General features: G+C 40.7%; 1 protein-coding gene across 2 annotated transcripts in view; it reads right to left on the bottom strand.

Annotated features, from left to right (window-relative positions):
• LOC126648035 (sodium- and chloride-dependent GABA transporter 3) overlaps window positions 1–17,268 on the bottom strand; it is a 92,935-nt gene that overhangs the window by 16,851 nt on the left and 58,816 nt on the right. For both annotated transcript variants that reach the window (XM_050330695.1, XM_050330696.1), the window contains exon 8: window positions 1,246–1,349. In XM_050330695.1, coding sequence (XP_050186652.1) covers window positions 1,246–1,349 — 104 coding nt within the window. The remainder of the gene's footprint in view (window positions 1–1,245; window positions 1,350–17,268) is intronic.

The raw sequence follows: 17,268 nt of genomic DNA, 5'->3' as shown, positions 1-17,268 counted from the left end.
TTTATAAGCATCCTTGGTAGAAAGGCATCAGAGCCTGAATGAAGGCCAAACTGATTTCAAATTTTTATGAAAACATCACATTCTTCCAAATTAAATTCTTGCCAATCACCTGAATAATTCAAGACATGCATCACTTCTCCTCTCCCTGCCTGAGGGGCAGGACACTGCTGAAAATTCCTGCTGCCTTCCTTGAGGAGCTTCTCTGAGCACACAGAGCCCTTTTCATCGCTTGGGTTCCTTCCTTGCCTTTGTGGATCCACTCAGGACAAATTCACATTCCTCTTTTCCTCCTAGACTAGAAGCTTGATAAAGGACACACCATAAAATTGTGTCCCTGTGTCGATAGCGTGTGAAATCCCTTGATGTGAAATCCCTTGAAACTCCAGCCCCATGGTGGGAACACAGCAGCTGATCCCAGACTTGCTCTCGGGAACTGCAGTTCCCAAGTCCAGTGGGGAGCTGGATCAGCTCTGCAAATCCAGAGCACATGAAGCAGGAACAAGAACATTTCCCTCTTTCATCTGCTGAGATGGTCTGAAGTTAACCAGCCCTTAAGAAGCTCTGAATGGATCAGGAATTCCGAGCTTGATAAAAATTAGAGGAAACATCAGTACACCTTTCTCTTATTTATGAGGGGAAAACACTGCCTGGTGATGGCACTGCCAGTATTTTCATCTTTCACAGCAGCTACTTTTAATATAAACTGCAGTAAATCCAGGGAGGGTCTATATTTATGTGTTACAATGAAAGTTAAGTAAGGACAATAAAAAGTAATTTCCTATTCAAAGATGTGAATTGACTTGTTCACAATTCATCTGCAATGGTAATGAATTAAATCATTTTGATCTTTGAATCTTAAATTCACAAGACCCCCATGCAGTTTAGATTTCTCATTTTCCACTAAAATACCTCATGTCATCATTTTCCACAGCAACTTTCCCCCCGGAAAAAAGTGTAGGAAAACAGAGGGAAAAAAATCAATATTATGATCAGACAAGGAACTGCAGGGTTTACAGAAGGAAAGCCCATATCTTCATTTTGATTTTTTTTTTAAGTAGTAGTTTTTTGGAGAGGAGTTCCTCTGAGGCAGTTATAAAAAACATTATAGGTCTCTGTTCTACAAAAATGCTTATAAATATTCATGCAAACAGTTAAGGAAAAGGGAAACAATTCCAAGTGAAGCTGGGTGTGTGGACACTTCCATCACTGAAAACAAAAACAGAACAAAAGTGTGGAAGGAATTACCTGTAGCAGTTGTTGTTGTAGTTGTTGTAACTTCCCAGGGCTGTCAGGCACCCCAAGCAGATGGCATAAGAGAAAAATATCTGTGTGCCAGCATCCACCCACACCTGGGGACAGAAAACATGGAGTGCTTAAAAAAGGTCAAGCAGAAATCACCCTTATGCATACATTGGCTGTGAATTTGCAGAGGCAACTCTACAGGTTAAGAGAGTCTGGGAAACCTTTTACAAATCCCAACCTTAAAAACAAATATTATTTGAGTGAAATTCCCCTCTCCTTCCCAGGGGTATAAAGCTCAGCTGGTCTTTACAGGTTCAACCTAATTGAGGTAGAAAGTGAGACAGAACTTCTGGAGATGAACCTCAGGCAGCATAAATTATTTAATGGCTTTATTACCACTATAAGGTGTTAGCTACTGCAACCTAAATAAAATCATCTGCATTTACCTCATTCCCATTTGATAGGTATTTATCAAATTAAAAAATCTAGTGTGAATAAATATTCTGAAGACAAAATGTTCTGTTCATAGACAACTTATGAATTAAGCTGGGTAAAGAGAAGGGGTAACTTATCCAGGGAAAGGAGGTTTTTAGCAATACTTAGGGGTTCCAATCAGGCATGAAAGCATGGTTCTAGTCACTGTAGAGTTGACAAATAAAAGTTCTAAAGAGTTTAACAAGTCAGTAGCTTTATCATATCATTATGGTAACATTTATATCCTGAAGTGTTGCAGACACTTAATTCTAAATCAGGGGAAAAGGAAGCCTCAGCTGACACAGATTCTTCTCACAGCAATCTCAGAGCATTATTAGGCAATTTGGGTTTTTTTACTTTTTAAAAGTACTCCAACAAAGCAGTTTATTTCATTTGACCAGCCTAGATGTGTTCTCATTTGGGGGTGAATGCACCCTTTGAGCTCCTGGTTTCACCACGACAAGGATGTGTAGAACCTACATCTACACTATTATTTCCAGTCCAATAAGTTCCTACTCCTGATTTCCTGGGATAAACGATCTCTGTAAGTTTTTTTTTGTTAAAGCAGAGCAATCAAAATGCTTTCCAGAGAAGTACCAAGGCTGATAACCAGAGGCAATGGCTGTGCAGCAGGAAAAGAGGGAAAACAGGAAACACAGGTAATGACTTTGTGACTAATAACAGCAATCAAATACTCATAAATATAGGAAGGAGATGTGCTTGTTTTACATGTGATCAAGTGAGACCTTGGTCTCTGGAGCTGTCGAGTGTTTCTGTTTAGAAATAACATTAAGATCACATTTGATTTACATCAGTGCCTTAAATGGTTTCATTCCTGTCATACCGAATAAGACACAGCTGGGTTACATCCCAGAGTTTCACCACTTGGTAAGGAAAAACTGCACAGGGAAAGGCTTTTGACAGACAGGCTCTTTAACAAGATTGGAAGCTCCCAAAAAGCTGTGAGTAGCAGAGGTCAACTGAAAATGCACGGTCTTGTGAGGCACAGACAAAAGCTGGGAAACTGGATCAGCACGAGGATCGTTCCCTTTCCGTTCTTCCACACTGCACTGGTGCAGGGCATTGTGAAGCACTCAGATGAGCAACAGCCTTTCCTGTTGGCATCCACCAGCCCCACACAAGTGTGATTATTTCTTGGACAGCAAGTCCTAGTGGAAATGGGGGCAAAGGAGAACTGGATTCTGAAGTGAGAGGCTCCAGAGCTGCTGTGGAAGAGGGGCAGGGAGCACATCCCTCTGGAGGTCCTGTGTACCCAGACAGAAAACCAGATAAAATTCTGGCCAGAGGTGATATTATTTCCTACAAAGAACACAAGTCTGCTCTAAACACCGTGTCATCCGACAGTGATTCATCCTAAAAAGTGGCAAATACTTTATGAGAAACTGTTCTGCAAGCAAATGTTCACATATTCTGTAGAAGTTCAATTAGACTGAAGAGCCATATCATTGCACTATATCACATCATATGACACAGTCATACTCCTGCACTAGAAATTCCATCAGAACTTATGGCTGATGTTTAAACAGGAAGGAATTTTATTTTCTGTATGGGATAATAGAATCAGCACAGCTTCTTTTGGGTTGTATGCTCAGAGAACCAGTAACATTTAATTTGTGATCACCATTAATACTTCAGTTTCAGGTTTCTGAAATGGCTAAAACTGATCAACAAAGTGGGAAATAGGGAAATAAATTTAGGAACCACAGGAAGCTGTGGTAGCTGGAAAAACCCGGGAGCTGGGCTAACTCTGGTGTATTTTTGCCACAAGCCCAGCCATGCCAACACTTCAAAGCCATGCAGTTGGTATTTTTTTTTCATCTCATATAAAAGGTTTTCATGCCAAAACAAGATTAAAATTAAAGCACTAAACCTTTATTATACCCTAATATTTAAAAAAACCCCAATGCCAGAGGACAGAACCTTTGTATCTCCTGTGCTCACATTTTTGCACCCCCATTACAGCCATTCTCTGGCCATGCACTGAGCACAACAGCACAGCCACTGCTCCCACTCCTGGAATGGGAATTATTCCTGCTGGCTCAGGGCTGTTCACCAAGCCCATGGAATGGAGCTCCATCCCCAAAGAGAGAAGAGGATACAACCAAGCCTCAGCTTTATGGTACTGCCTGCTTTCTCCAGGTAGGAAGGAGGCACTGCAGTGAGAGACTGTGAGTGTCTCCACTTCCCATTTTCTGAGTGGGAAGGGAACAGCAGAGCTGTCTGTGCCCTGATCCCCACTCTGGGGCTTTCCCACACTTCATTAACAGCTTTCCTGACTCACACCATGAGCTCACACCCAGCAGTCTCAGCATAACTCATGTTGGTACAAACAATCCCACAAGACAGAACAAGCAGGAGCACTTTTTACTAAAAGAGCAAAGTTTGCAAAGTTCAGCTGGCAACACCCTCATATGAAATCAGCCCAGGTAACCTTAATTTGGCCTTCTTGTGTGTAAGTCTAGGACACAACCTTCATTTACATTAATATTTTTCTCTCTGCCCGGGCAGATGAAGTGAGCTGGCCAATCCTGATGTCTGGAGCATCCCTTGCCTCCTTTGTTGCCATGATTTTAGCTCATGTAATAAATGAAGGATAAAGAAGAAAGAAGGTGGCTGTGCTGCAGTGAAGACAGCAGAACACTGCCCTGGAGAATTCAGTTCTTTTTGTGGCCCTGCTCTAAAGTTTCTGTGTGACGTTATGACCATAAATCACTTCAACCAACCTTTGAGAATGTTCATTGACTGGGTTCTCCTCTTTTAGTTGGTGTCCAAAGTGAAGTGCAACGTTACTGAGCACTCACTGTTGCAGTTATGGTGAATGGAAGGCATGTCTTGAATAACTTAAAAAAAGGCAGCACAAAAAACCAATTTGAGACTGAAAATCCCAACAAGGATGAGGTTCTCTCAGTTTAGTCTCAATGTCAGTAAGATGGGGTTGTGCCATACACTGAAAGCAAAATAACTGAGGTTTATGAAAATAAGTCACTTTGAAAGGCTGAGCCATTCTTTGTGATGATCCAGCTCTATATGTGACACATTTACAGGGCCAAGCAATGAGTGAAAAGGATAAAACAAAATATTGCATAACTGTCCTGAAATGAGCTTAGCTGGTGCTGTACTCAAATAAAGCAGAGACCTTAGGGAAAATGTGTTGTGTGTTGACATCAATTATTTCCAAAATGCATGGAATAAAAATTAGTGTTGCTCCCCTGAAGGAATATAATTAAATTCCAGGGTTTTCCCTGACTTTGTACCTTCCCTTTACTTGCTGTATTCTCTGTTTCTATTTTGTATACCATGTTGTGCAGCTGTTATGAAATCCTCCCGTGACTGCAGGAAATATCTCCCAGGATAAACTGACTTTAACTGGCACTTCCACGAGCTTCTAGAGTCGTGTCAAACAACAGAGTAACTCGAAAGGTGTAAAATTGTTTTGTGTCTGAGGAACACGGGAAAATTAGGCAGCTATTTTTAATCTGATCCTCCTAAAAGATATTTAGGTTGGGGATTTTTTTTAAACTATGTTGTCACCTGAAGAGCATCATTTTACACCTCAGCTAGGAAGCTACTCATGGAATTTCATTATCCTGTCTCATTGAGCATGCCTACACACACAGGAAAAATGCCAGATGCCTAAAATGCACGTTGAGGACACAGGGAGTGGAAATGGGAGGGGTTAGTTAGAAATGTGATAGGCAGAAATTATGTTTGTGTGCTCAAATCCCCATCCAGGATCTCCCACCTCCCTGTCACAGCCCTGGAGTCCAAAGGCCCCTGGTCAGCCTGCACTGCTCTGCCCCTGAGGCTCATCTGGGGCTGGAGGCACAAGCTCTTAGGGTGAACACATTTCTTAATGGTATTAAAATCATTGTGAGACTGTTCAGGTGACAGTTTAGAGTTTCAATGCAATGGCTGAGCTAAAAGAACTCCGACATCCAAGTTTCTCCCTGTATGACAGGAACAACAATCAAGCACCCTGAAGATTCTCCCACTAAACAAAATATATATATTGTTGATCTGTCTGTCCATGGCCTTTCCTACAGCCCCCAGCTGACAGATCTGTTAGAAATGATGCACATCAGGGCTGTTAATGTTTGCACCCACACGGCTCAGTTTGCTTCCTTGAGTATTCCTATAAAACCCAGGGGGTTTAATTGCACACTGATGCCTAAGTACTGGCTGGAATTTGCATCCCAGGGGAGTATCATCATAAATATGCACCTTTTTTTCCACATTTTTAACAGTGAGATTGGACACCCACTCGAGCTGCAAAGCTCAAAGCACCCTTAACTACAGGGTGGTTAATGACAATCCCATCATAAAGCCCCTCTGAAAATATGGGACCCCTCACAAGCCAGTTTAGTGCTGCACTCGTTCTTTAAAACATGATGTTCCAAGTGTTGACAGTCATTTGTTTCCCATTTTGTTATCAGAGAAGAAGCAATCACTTCAGGTTTTCTTTTAATTTAAATTATTCATTACTTTTTGATGAATCTCAGCAGTGTTTGTATTTTAAAGAGCCTTTGGTTTCAGAGGAGAATTTTAAAAATAAAGCCTTTGCTGTCAGGAGAGAGTAAATGAAATTTCAAGGTAAGGGCATAGAATAGTTGCAGAATTTCATCACAGTAATAATGCCTGAATAAAACAACCTGCTGCCAAAAGGGTTTAGGTGTGACAGGACTGGAAGAAACTATAAAATATGAGTCTTGATCTTGAAGTAGCACCTGTGCTAAGCCTACACACACCATTCAGAGAACACTCACAGGGAGAGACAGATCCCACCAAGATGTTTTGACCTTTCTGTGAGGTCCACCTGGAACCTTTCTTTCCTCCCCTGACTAAAAGGCCTTTGTTTTACATTGAAACTCATAAAAATAGCTGTGATTGTACATATGGAACTAACATGAATAACTTGGCTATATTTAAAAAAAAAACAAGCCATGTTCATACATAATGAACACAAAGACTTGCTGAGGTACAATTCCTGAGGCTCCTGACTGTAACTCCTCCTTGTAGCAAACAGGACTCCAGAGCCACAGGACTCTGCTGCTCAGAATAATACTCTGATTTTAAGAACAGAGAGAACACACACTCTCCTGCCACAGGACAGTGCCACACAGCCTGAAGATTCCCAGTGAGCTTTACCATTTTTCATTCACCAAGACTATTTTTCCAGCCTTAGATCAAACAATATTGTCACTGAGATAAACTTCTGACAACACCAGGATTATTGTGCTGATTGCAGAGTGCCTACACATCATAGGGTGAAGTTCAACTGTAAGAATCATTCCTTAAATTACAGCTTATTCCATTCCTCTGCTATGAGTTGCATTCCCGTGTATATATGACTGTTACTTCCAAGAAAAATGCTAAAATAGGCAGAGTTGGAGGATGTTGATCTTATTCCCTCTGATCTTATTCCAATAAAAATAATTTTTTCTGGCTTCCTCATTATGAAAAATACTCAACTACATCACAACCTGTTCTCCTGGGCATGGTTTGGCACAGCTGACAACAGCAGGAGAACACACTAGGATGATAAACAGGCTGGGTATGTACACACTGGGAGGAAGGCACCAGGTCTCTGTGTGGCTTTGAGGGGAGGTTTGGCACTTGCTATGTTCCTCATATGCTAATCAAAATAAAAACCACAACACATTCACATGACATCCCACCAGAAAACACAGACAGATATCCATTCTGGATATTTTCAGTGCAGGATATGCAGGATGCCTTGTCAAAAGGATAGAGAAGAGGCCAAAGCACCATATCTGCCCCAGAGGCCACACTTGCATCGCCTTCAGATTTCCTTGCACAAAGTGCAAAGACAATTCACTGCCATCAACTGCAATCTCTGTTCAAAGGCATGAAAAAGAAAAGTAACCAGCTTGCATTTATCCTTTAGCCACTCTCTTGCAATCAGCTGAATTTTTTCTTCAACAGCAGCTGACACAAAAATCAGCTGAATGTCTGAGCTGTACAACTGCCAAAATAAGGATCTCAGAGGGCAAAGTTCTGTTCTATTCTGAAAAACAACCCAAACACTCGGAAGATGCAGACATTCCAAGTGAATAAACCTATTCCTTGCATGCTTTCTGCTCTTCTCCTGACAATGTATCTTGTTACAATGAATCCTGCAGGCAAAATCAAAGAGGGAACAATAAACTTTACTATTTTCATTTTCCAACATAATAACACAGTTATTATACCTGCATAGTTTTTAATATTTGACTATAGAATAGTCTTGGTATATGTTTAGTTTTAAAAAAACCCTACAGATCTTTTAAACAGAGTTAATATAAAAAGACATACTTGTTTAGAAATCAGACCAAAAAAATTATTTCACAAAATTAAACTAATTAATACCCGGGGTCACAATAAAAACCTTTTTGCTGAGTAGGAAAATACAACTTCTCGCTTGGAACTGAAATCTTGGAACAACCAGTGAGCAGAACAGACTATTTTTATTTTTAGTTTCTATCTACAACTTTGAAGTAACTTTTCTGAGTAGAATGTTACTTTAACTAAAGACACAGCTCAAAGCCTCTGAGAATTTTCACGATGTCCTCAAGGATGCCCCAAAAAATACACCTTCAATAGTCGTTCAACACACTTTTGATATAGTTATTTTCCATTAAATGTACCCCTTTAAAAGTAAATGTCCAGTGTCTGTTTTCCTATCCACATTTATTGAACCTTTGCTAGAAGTGTGGATGTAGAAAAATAAGGATATAAATCAGACTATCCACTGAAAATGTGCCTGTCCTGGGGCTACTTGAAGTGGCAACTGTTCTGACAGTCATTGATGTAAAAGAGCATTTAGTGTGATGTACAAGTGAAGCTCAACTCCTCCAGGCTCATCCAGATGGCAAGAATAGGACTAAAATATCCTTTAGTTATCTCCACGCAGCCTCAGTCAGCTCCAAGGAATTGTGGCTGAGGGCAAAGCTGGGGTGCCTGTCTGAGAAAAGCAGAGGAAAAAAACCTGCTGGATCCAAGCACACTGGCACCAGCTATGTTACCTAAAATAAATAAGCTCTTTAGCCCCTGCCCCCTGTCCCCAAATGCCTTTTTAGAAAACAAATAAATAAATAATTATCTCGTTGCTCTCTCCAGCTCAGTGGGAAATGCCATTAAACGGGGAACCAAACCAAAACAAAATATGAACTGTGTATTGTGGGGAAGCAGCAACAAAAATGTTGAATTTTGGATACAGGAGTGGGTTTGTTTCTGAAGTTTACTACCCAGGGCTTTTTAAACAACACAGCTTCTGAAAGCACAGCCTTCATTAGAGCAGGAAAACACAACTTAAACGACCGGGCAGAAAATGGCTGAATTAAGCTCTTTTTTTCCCTCTCTTTAATGGTAGTGATTCTCAAAAGATTAAAAGTAGGTTAGGGGAATAATAAAACAGCTATGTTTCTAGTGTCTACCTGACAACGGCTTTTGTAGAAGTGAATAATTACATGAAAATCACTTCCTTTCCACCTCTCTTTGGGATTTCTGTGGGTTGCTAGGCAGTGTCTCTCCTACCTTCTGCTAATGTTACTTACAGGCGGGCTGAATACAGCATATTCATTCCGAGAATGGAAGCTGAGGGGGGAGAAGGACCTAAATACTTGCAGTTTTGTTTATTCATTGCTGCCTTTGGAGACCAACACTATAGCTCGGATTACTTTACACGTATTTAAATGCTAATTTTCCGGGGCATAGTTGTCAGCCAAGTACCACCCTGTGTAAATGGGACAGGACCTTCCTCAAGGCAGGAGCCACACCAGTAGCATGTTTCTGTGTCGGCAGCCAACGTGGAAAGTCAGATGCTAGAGCAAAGCATACTGAGGATTTTTCAGGGGCTTGGAGGAGGAATCCTTTTACTCCCTCTCGCTGCTCCTCATGGCTAAAATACTGTTTGTTAACGAGACCAGTTTAATTTCCTGAGCTCCTCAACCCAAAACTTTGGGGATATCTTAATTTCTCTTTGGCTGATTCCACAATGAGCAGCCACAAGGTGCTGTTGCACTTCCCTGGCTCTGTGCTCCTGTGTGTGTTCACACAGATTGAGGGGTATAAAATCCTCCCCTGTGAGCGTGGGCAGGTCCTGGCACAGGTTACCCAGACAAGCTGTGGCTGCCCCATCCCTGGGAGTGTCCAAGGCCAGGTTGGACAGGGCTTGGAGCAACCTGGGCTGGTGGAAGGTGTCCCTGCCCATGGCAGGGAGTTGGAACATGATGAGCTTTAAGGTCCCTTCCAACCCAAACCATTCTGTGATTGTATGTACATCAAAAAAAAAAAAAAAAAGAGAAATAAGCATTATCCCAAATTCCCTTTCTACTGCAGAGAGCTGGCTGAGATAACTGGGGCTGGAACACCCCCTGACAGAGCAGGTGAGTGGGGTTGTGGGAAGGGCAGAGAACCCAGTGCAAGGTTTTGGGGGTTTTGAAAAGCGTCTTTGATTTACAAACTTCAATTTCAATCTTCTGAGCCTGCAATTCACTTTGATTATGGGTTTGCCAGTTGATATCTTCAAAGTTACTTCACTCAGGTACAAAGGAGACAGGAATGAGACCACAGGCGATGGATTCACTTCCCAGTCAGCTTATTCTGAGGGCAGAACTCAAATCCCTTGAAATATATTCCAGTTTTCCATTATTTTAGTTCTGAAGCACACAATAAGGAGAGGCATGACAGTATAAGGTACACAGAATATTCAAGAGATATTACTCATATAAAAACAATGATGTACCTACAATGAACATAATTTCTTGAGGGAAAATCGTAGCTGGAACACTTGTTTTGTGTCTGAGCAACAAGAAATTAAAGTTGCCTTCAGTAGCTTGAATTTGGGAATCTGGCAAGCTGGGAACCTCTTTAAAAAGGTATTGATAAGAGGTAAAATGCCATTGAATCACAATATCTCTTGGGAGCTGCATGTGCTTTTTCACTGACTCATTTCTTGTAGGTGTAGTCCAAATGCAGGGAGTTCAGGGCAGCAGGATGGTTGGTCTCTGTGGTGCCTCTGTGGTGAAGCTGTTTGTACTGACAGTTCTTGGGAATGGAAAATGATCCCACGTTCTGGGAAGGTGAAATCACTGACTGCTGAGCATCCCCATGTTCCAGTTGTGCTGTAGAGCTTCTGTTGCAGTGTGTCTTAAAAGCATCAAAACTTTTGCTTTCTCCTACACTTTCACTACATAAAGCTTCAGGCATTTGGGAATAAAAGGACTTTTTTTCATTCTGTGTATGATATAAAAAAAGCACAAGGAACAGCCACTGCCTTTCTCTTTTCAGTGTCTCAGAGATACCAGAATTTACCAGGTCAGTTGGGGAGCGTGTTAATGTCATTTCCTATAAATATGATAAATAAAGACGTTAATTTTTTAAAATGAGTGCAGGAAGTGCAGTTAACTAATTTTTAAAATGAGGGTGTTGATTAGTGTTCCACTTCACTGAAACACTACCAGCAAACGCTCTCAGAATGAGATATTTGGCAGCTCCCACATACACCATAAAGCACTCAGAGGAGCTTCAAAATATTTACACTCACTTGCACTGAGGCATTGATGAGAGAGGTCACCCTGACTAATTTCTGCAGTATTCTGAATCCAAACCAAGAGAGGTTTAAAGTCTTCTTTCTTCAAATATTCTGTTTGAATTACTTTTGCCAGAAGGCTGGGCTCTGAGGAGGTTTTGCTTTGAGGTTTTCAGGGGCAGGCAGGGGTTTTAGCAAATGTAGCAGGGTTCTATTTCCTCTCAGCAAGTTGTTCACTTCAAGATACCCAATTGCTATTACAGAGCAGCTTGACTAGGATATCATAGGGACAAAACAAACCCTTCCCCAACAGCTTTTTTGTTTACTCCTCTTACCTTATTAAGTTCCTTATTAAGCATCCCTGAAGCTGGAGATATTGGAACAATGGAGATACTAAACACAGTACCCAGCCCTGATACCTGAAATATTGGCCAGTGAATCGTTGTTCAAAACTTCACTCAGAAATTAAGAGGAAATTATACTTAGGTTATATGATGTTAGGTGAGACGCTATTTAATCTAACGTCTTTAAAAACAATAATTCTCAACGACTCTTTTTAAGCAATCTTAACAATACTTATCCTACAAACTGCACTTTAAAAAAAAAAAAAAAAAAGTATCTAAAAACCCCAGAGTCTGAAACAAAAGAAAATAGAGTTATAGAAGCATAGTTTGATCTCAAATTCTTCTTTTGACTGAAAACAGCCTAAGCCTCATACTGAATCAAGTTTCCCACAAAGGGATTTCCATTCATTTCTGCAAGTTAAATACTGTCCAAGTAACCACTGATGAGTGTTAAAATTATTCATAAACCCTGACTGAGGCAAAGTTCGACTGAGAAGTGAAATGCTGTGTATTGTATATGTGATATTATTTAAACAGTTACTGCTGTAGAATGCTGATCCAAAGGAATCAGGCATATTAATGAAGTAACTCAGTGCTGTGCATTATTCAAAGTAATAACTGCAACACATGCTAAATCTTGCTTACAGTCCCTCTCCCCACTCAGTCATATCTGTGCCTGATATGACACCAAAAGATGCTCCCAGAGTGGATTCATGCCCGTAGAACAAACCATCTGCACCATCAAAGAAGGCGACACACCAAAAGCATCATTTCCCCAGAAAACTATCATGATATTAGGAGTTTTTTCAGCATTCTTGAGTCAGTCAAGGGTCCTGTGCCTTCCAATTAGTGATTATAAACCAGCTCTGATGCACAGCCTGTCTGCCCCTCATCTAATGTGGGGGTTAAATTAAAATGTGCTCTGTGGATCTCCTGCAGCTAAAGTGGACAGATTGGTCCCTCCTCAGAAGCTACTCAATGTTATGTGGGATAAATTACCCTTTAGAGGGGCCTGTTCTCTCTCTGTTGCTTATTTGGGGAATTAAAAGTTCTACATTAGGGTTCCTCAGTAAGTTATCTAATATCAAATGGAATATCTGCTCCTCAGGACTCCCCAGGGATTTTCGGTGAGTCCTGTGGGATCTGAAGATCCCAGACCACTTTTGAGTCCTGAAGGTTCTACTCAAGTCACATATTTCACCCCTAACATAATTAATCTCTACTTCACCATGTGAAAATTTCCCTGTTTGAGGTAAACTTATATTTAGCACTATATAGTTTAAAGAAAAAAGTAGGAAAAGGAAAGGAAACTCAGCAGAGAAAAAATCCTCTGCCTCTCTGCTGAATGCTTAAAAATTTTACAGTTCAATTTAAGTAGGTAAAGCTTTTGCAATGTTAGGGCACAAAACTTAAAGGAAATTTTCCCCTCAATTTCCAGGGGCCAAGATTTTACCTTGCTGGTTTTTACAGCATTAGCATTCATGAAAATAAGAAATGCAGGTAAAGGACTGGCTTATTGGCTTCTTTTGCTTGCAGAAATATTTATCAAGATAAAGTTTGAAATATGTGAAGAGTTAATATATACACATACATAAATATTCTACTATTGTCATGTAACATTTAGAAAATTATGGGCTTGAGGACACAATAGGCAGAGTAAAAAAAAAATATTCATCATTATAAAGATTTTAAAGCTGAGCTGTGTTGGAATAATCAAATGGATGCTATAAATTCTAATCTAAAAAAAACCCCAAACAAACAAACAAGGAAGCCCTCAGGAACATATTTAAATTTTCTAAGCAGAAAATCAAAGTTTATCCCCCAAAAGTTTATCTATGCTCATTATAGCTTTGTTCACTTGAGAAATCCCTGACACAACAAAACATTTACTTGACTGCAAAGCTCTCGCAGAATGAATCCTAAAGGTGGCAGAATAATTATAATAAATATGGTAAAATAAGATTATACAGAGGCTCTGCTTGTCCCAAAGACAGTGTTCCTCTTCAGGTCAGTGCATGACCTTAGGTCATCCAAGGTGTTCATTCTGTTTTTGCACATGCACACAAACATCTCATCAATTCCTGACCAAAAGAACAGTTCAGCTGCAGAGTTTGTCTCAAGGGATATGTGTAAGTGAATTGGTTCTCTGCACCAATACTGTATTTTTTTACTCAGGTTGCATCCTGCAGTGAGGTGTAACAACTCCATTCCTTGGAGGAGGGTGTGCAGACAGGCACTGCCAATACAGGGCAAGAACAGGCAGAGTGGAAACAGCTCTCTTAAAATGTGCTCTTCATTTTCACCTGTTTTCTTTCTTGTTTGTTTGCCTCTGTCTCTTCCTGGAGAGCAGAGTGAGCAGTAGGAGAGCACAGCTCCCAACCCACAGCATCACCTTTCTCCAGCTGCTGCCCAAGGCAGAAAAGCCCCAAGGCAAATGAAGCTGGAATCGGGAATGTTGCCTTGCCCAGAAGTGAAGACCATATTTCCCCTTCTCAGCTACACTGGCACAGTGCCACAGGCAGGAACCTCAACATTGGAGTCTGGCCCAGCTGCTGGAATCGTGCCACTAGCAGCTGCATTTCAAAAATTAAGAAACCAATCAAGTTTCTATAGCATTACCAGTGCAGAATTCATCTATCTCTATTTCCACAGCCAGCTCCTTCTATTCTCAGAATTTGAGACATGACAGAAGCTGCTGGTAGAGCTTGGAAACTGCAAAAAAAAGAATAACTCCTCCAAGAGATATTGTTGTTCCTGATTTTTTTTTTAAGGGGTTGGCAACCACGTGGTTGAAGGTGATGGAAGCCTATTTTGATTTACCAAAGTGTTTGGGAAAAACTGGTCACCAAAGGCTCCTTAGAAAATTAAGCAATTGTGACTTAAGAAAGTCAGATATGGAAAAATCCCTAGGGGACAATCTTCTGAAAGGTCCTAGAGGACAAGCTAACCATGAGCTAATAGTGTGTCCCTGGGGCAAAGGTGACCAACAGGATCCTGGGCTAAGCACAAGGAAAAGCCCATTTAGAGAGGTGGGTGATCCTTTTACTCTGCCAAGCACCCCCAAGTGCTGGGGTCACAGTTCATGAGAGACACAGACTGGAATAGGTCCAGTGAAGGGCTACAAATATGACCAAGAGACTGTTTCATCCCCCTTGAAATCAGAGATTGGGAGAACTGGGACCGTTCAAACGAGGAGAGAAGACTCAGGGGATCATATCAATGTGTGTAAACACCTGGTTGCAGGGAGTAAAGAAGAGGGAATCAATGTCATCCCAGTGGTGCTGATAGCAGGACAAGAGGCAAAGGGCACAAACTGAAACACAGCAAATTCCATTTAAACTTAAGAAATAACTTTAAGGGTGAGAGAGATCAAACAGAGTATCAGGTTGCCCACAGAGAACTTGTGGAGTCACCAGCCTTGGAGAATTCAAAACCTGACCAGACACAGACTTTGGTGGAGTTGCCAGTGCTGGATGTGTGCTTGGACTAAATCTTAAAGACCTTTTCCAACCTAAGTAATTCTCTGCTCCTGAACAACCTGTTCTAGTTGCACCTGCTTTGGGATGGAAGGTTGAGTAGAAGATCTCCAGAGGTGCTCTGCAGCCTCAACTATCCTGTCATTCTGCATGGAACAGGCTGAGTGGGCTTCTTCAGCTGGGGTGGGATGTCAGTGCAGTTTAACAGGTCATGAGTCAGAAGGTAAGTAAGAAGAGGGACACTTTGTTCACTGTCTCTTCCAGTGTAAGAATTTTCAAATCATCAGGTGAAGCTTCTTGGAATCCAATTCCAAACAAATGGAAGGAGGTAGCTCTTCCTGACACAATTAACACACACCTGTGGAACTTCATGCCAGGACACACTGGGGATACCAAAGATTCTTCATGGGCTCTAGAGGAGATCAGGAAACTTCATGGCAGGGAAATCCATGGGGGATTTCTGAACATGAAAAGTCACACAGGCTTCAGGAAATCACCTGAGCTGAAAATATTTGGCTGTCCAAAGAACTCAAGAGACAGAGATCATACATCCCCCTAGGAATCCTCTTGGGCCCACTACAGGAGACAGCACACTGGGCTATATGATCTTTGTTCTAAGTAAGTTTTTTAAGCAAAGCATAATCCTAAATACTTTCAAATAACTTTGTTTGACTGCCCCTGTTCTGCAGAAGAAATTCTCATGTTGAGTTGACTGTCTATTCCATTAAATAGTCTCTATTTTCTTACACTACTAATATTATTTAGTTTCTTGCACTTATTTTTATAATTCTCTTAATCTGACACCTGATAAAGTCAGTACCTAAACTGACTATTATGACTATTATATTTCTATGCCTATAGAACTTTTGGCACAACTTCCCTCACCAATCCATCCATAGGATAATGAAAATGATGACTAATTGCCATCCAAAGATTAAGGATATAAATTACACAATATGTAATTTCTGTAGGAACCAGCCACTAATGTGTTATTTTCTATGCAAATAAGCATTTACTTCACCTTATTTTATAGTAGCCACACAGGAACTTGCACCTGCAGGGTGGGCACCCCTGGACAGGGAACCTGTCACTGGAATCTGGACAGAAACTCTCCAGCAGCAACAAGCTGGAACCCCAAGTTGTATGTGGACTCTTGTGTTTAACAGTTCCCAACTGACCCATCCATAAATAATGGAATTAATTTATACTTTCAGCCTCCCACATCCTCTAGCAGTGAGTTCCACCATTTATTCACGGTGTGAAATAGCACTTTCTTTTGTGTTTTTCTAAACCCACTACATCTCCATTTTTATAGACTTTTGCCAAACCCGAGGCAGGGTTCCAGGAGGACCTCCTGAGTTCCTGGCTGACTGCCACCCAAACAGGGAATGGTGCCTTGGCTGCAGAACCAGGAGGGCTGAGCTCCATTTTCATGTTTGACAGGGTGTAAAGGTTTTTTTCCTTTTTTTTTTTACTTTGCCTTTTCACAAAAAAAATACAGCCCACCAGTGACTGCTGGGTATATAGTGCCCTGCAGAGCTACCACTGCTATTTAATGAGCAAATCAGTCTTAAGACCATCACAAATACAATACAAATCTCTGAACAGCTACTCCAACTACTAAGTTTTCTAAAATACCCCCAAAATCAGGGTCCAGCTTCCAGATAATATCTATATTTTATTTACTAAAAAAGCAACCAACTCATTGCCTAAAGTGCAAAAAGAAAAATGAAAAAAATGCATTTAAAATTTACCAGGAATGTCTCTAGAAAATCTTTCAAGTGAAATTGGTGTTTAATAAATCAATTAAAGATGCCAAGTGGCAACTTCTGACCTGCCATTCTGTTACACAAAGAAATGCTTAATTGAAGACAGCATTGATTTCACACTGCCCACATAATAGCCTAAATATTGCCCTTCACAAGCATAATAAGAACTGAATGCTTAGGCAGAATAAATACTAATAAAGACATTATTAAAAGTTAATTAACTTTTCTAAATAATAATCTCCTAACACAGATCTCATGCAACGTATTCCTTCAAATACTGGTACTGACAATATAGGTCAGCAATCCAAAAGGACAGACAAGAGAGTATATCATTTTGTTATAATTTAATCACATTTCAGTCACTCAGCCTTCAGCAAAGCTACAGATGTGGATAATCCCATCCTAACTCAGCA

The sequence above is a fragment of the Myiozetetes cayanensis genome, unplaced genomic scaffold (assembly GCF_022539395.1).
Source record: "Myiozetetes cayanensis isolate MyiCay16 unplaced genomic scaffold, myiCay2020 scf43, whole genome shotgun sequence".
NCBI lineage: Eukaryota > Metazoa > Chordata > Aves > Passeriformes > Tyrannidae > Myiozetetes > Myiozetetes cayanensis.
This window is presented reverse-complemented; position numbering and strand designations above follow the sequence as displayed.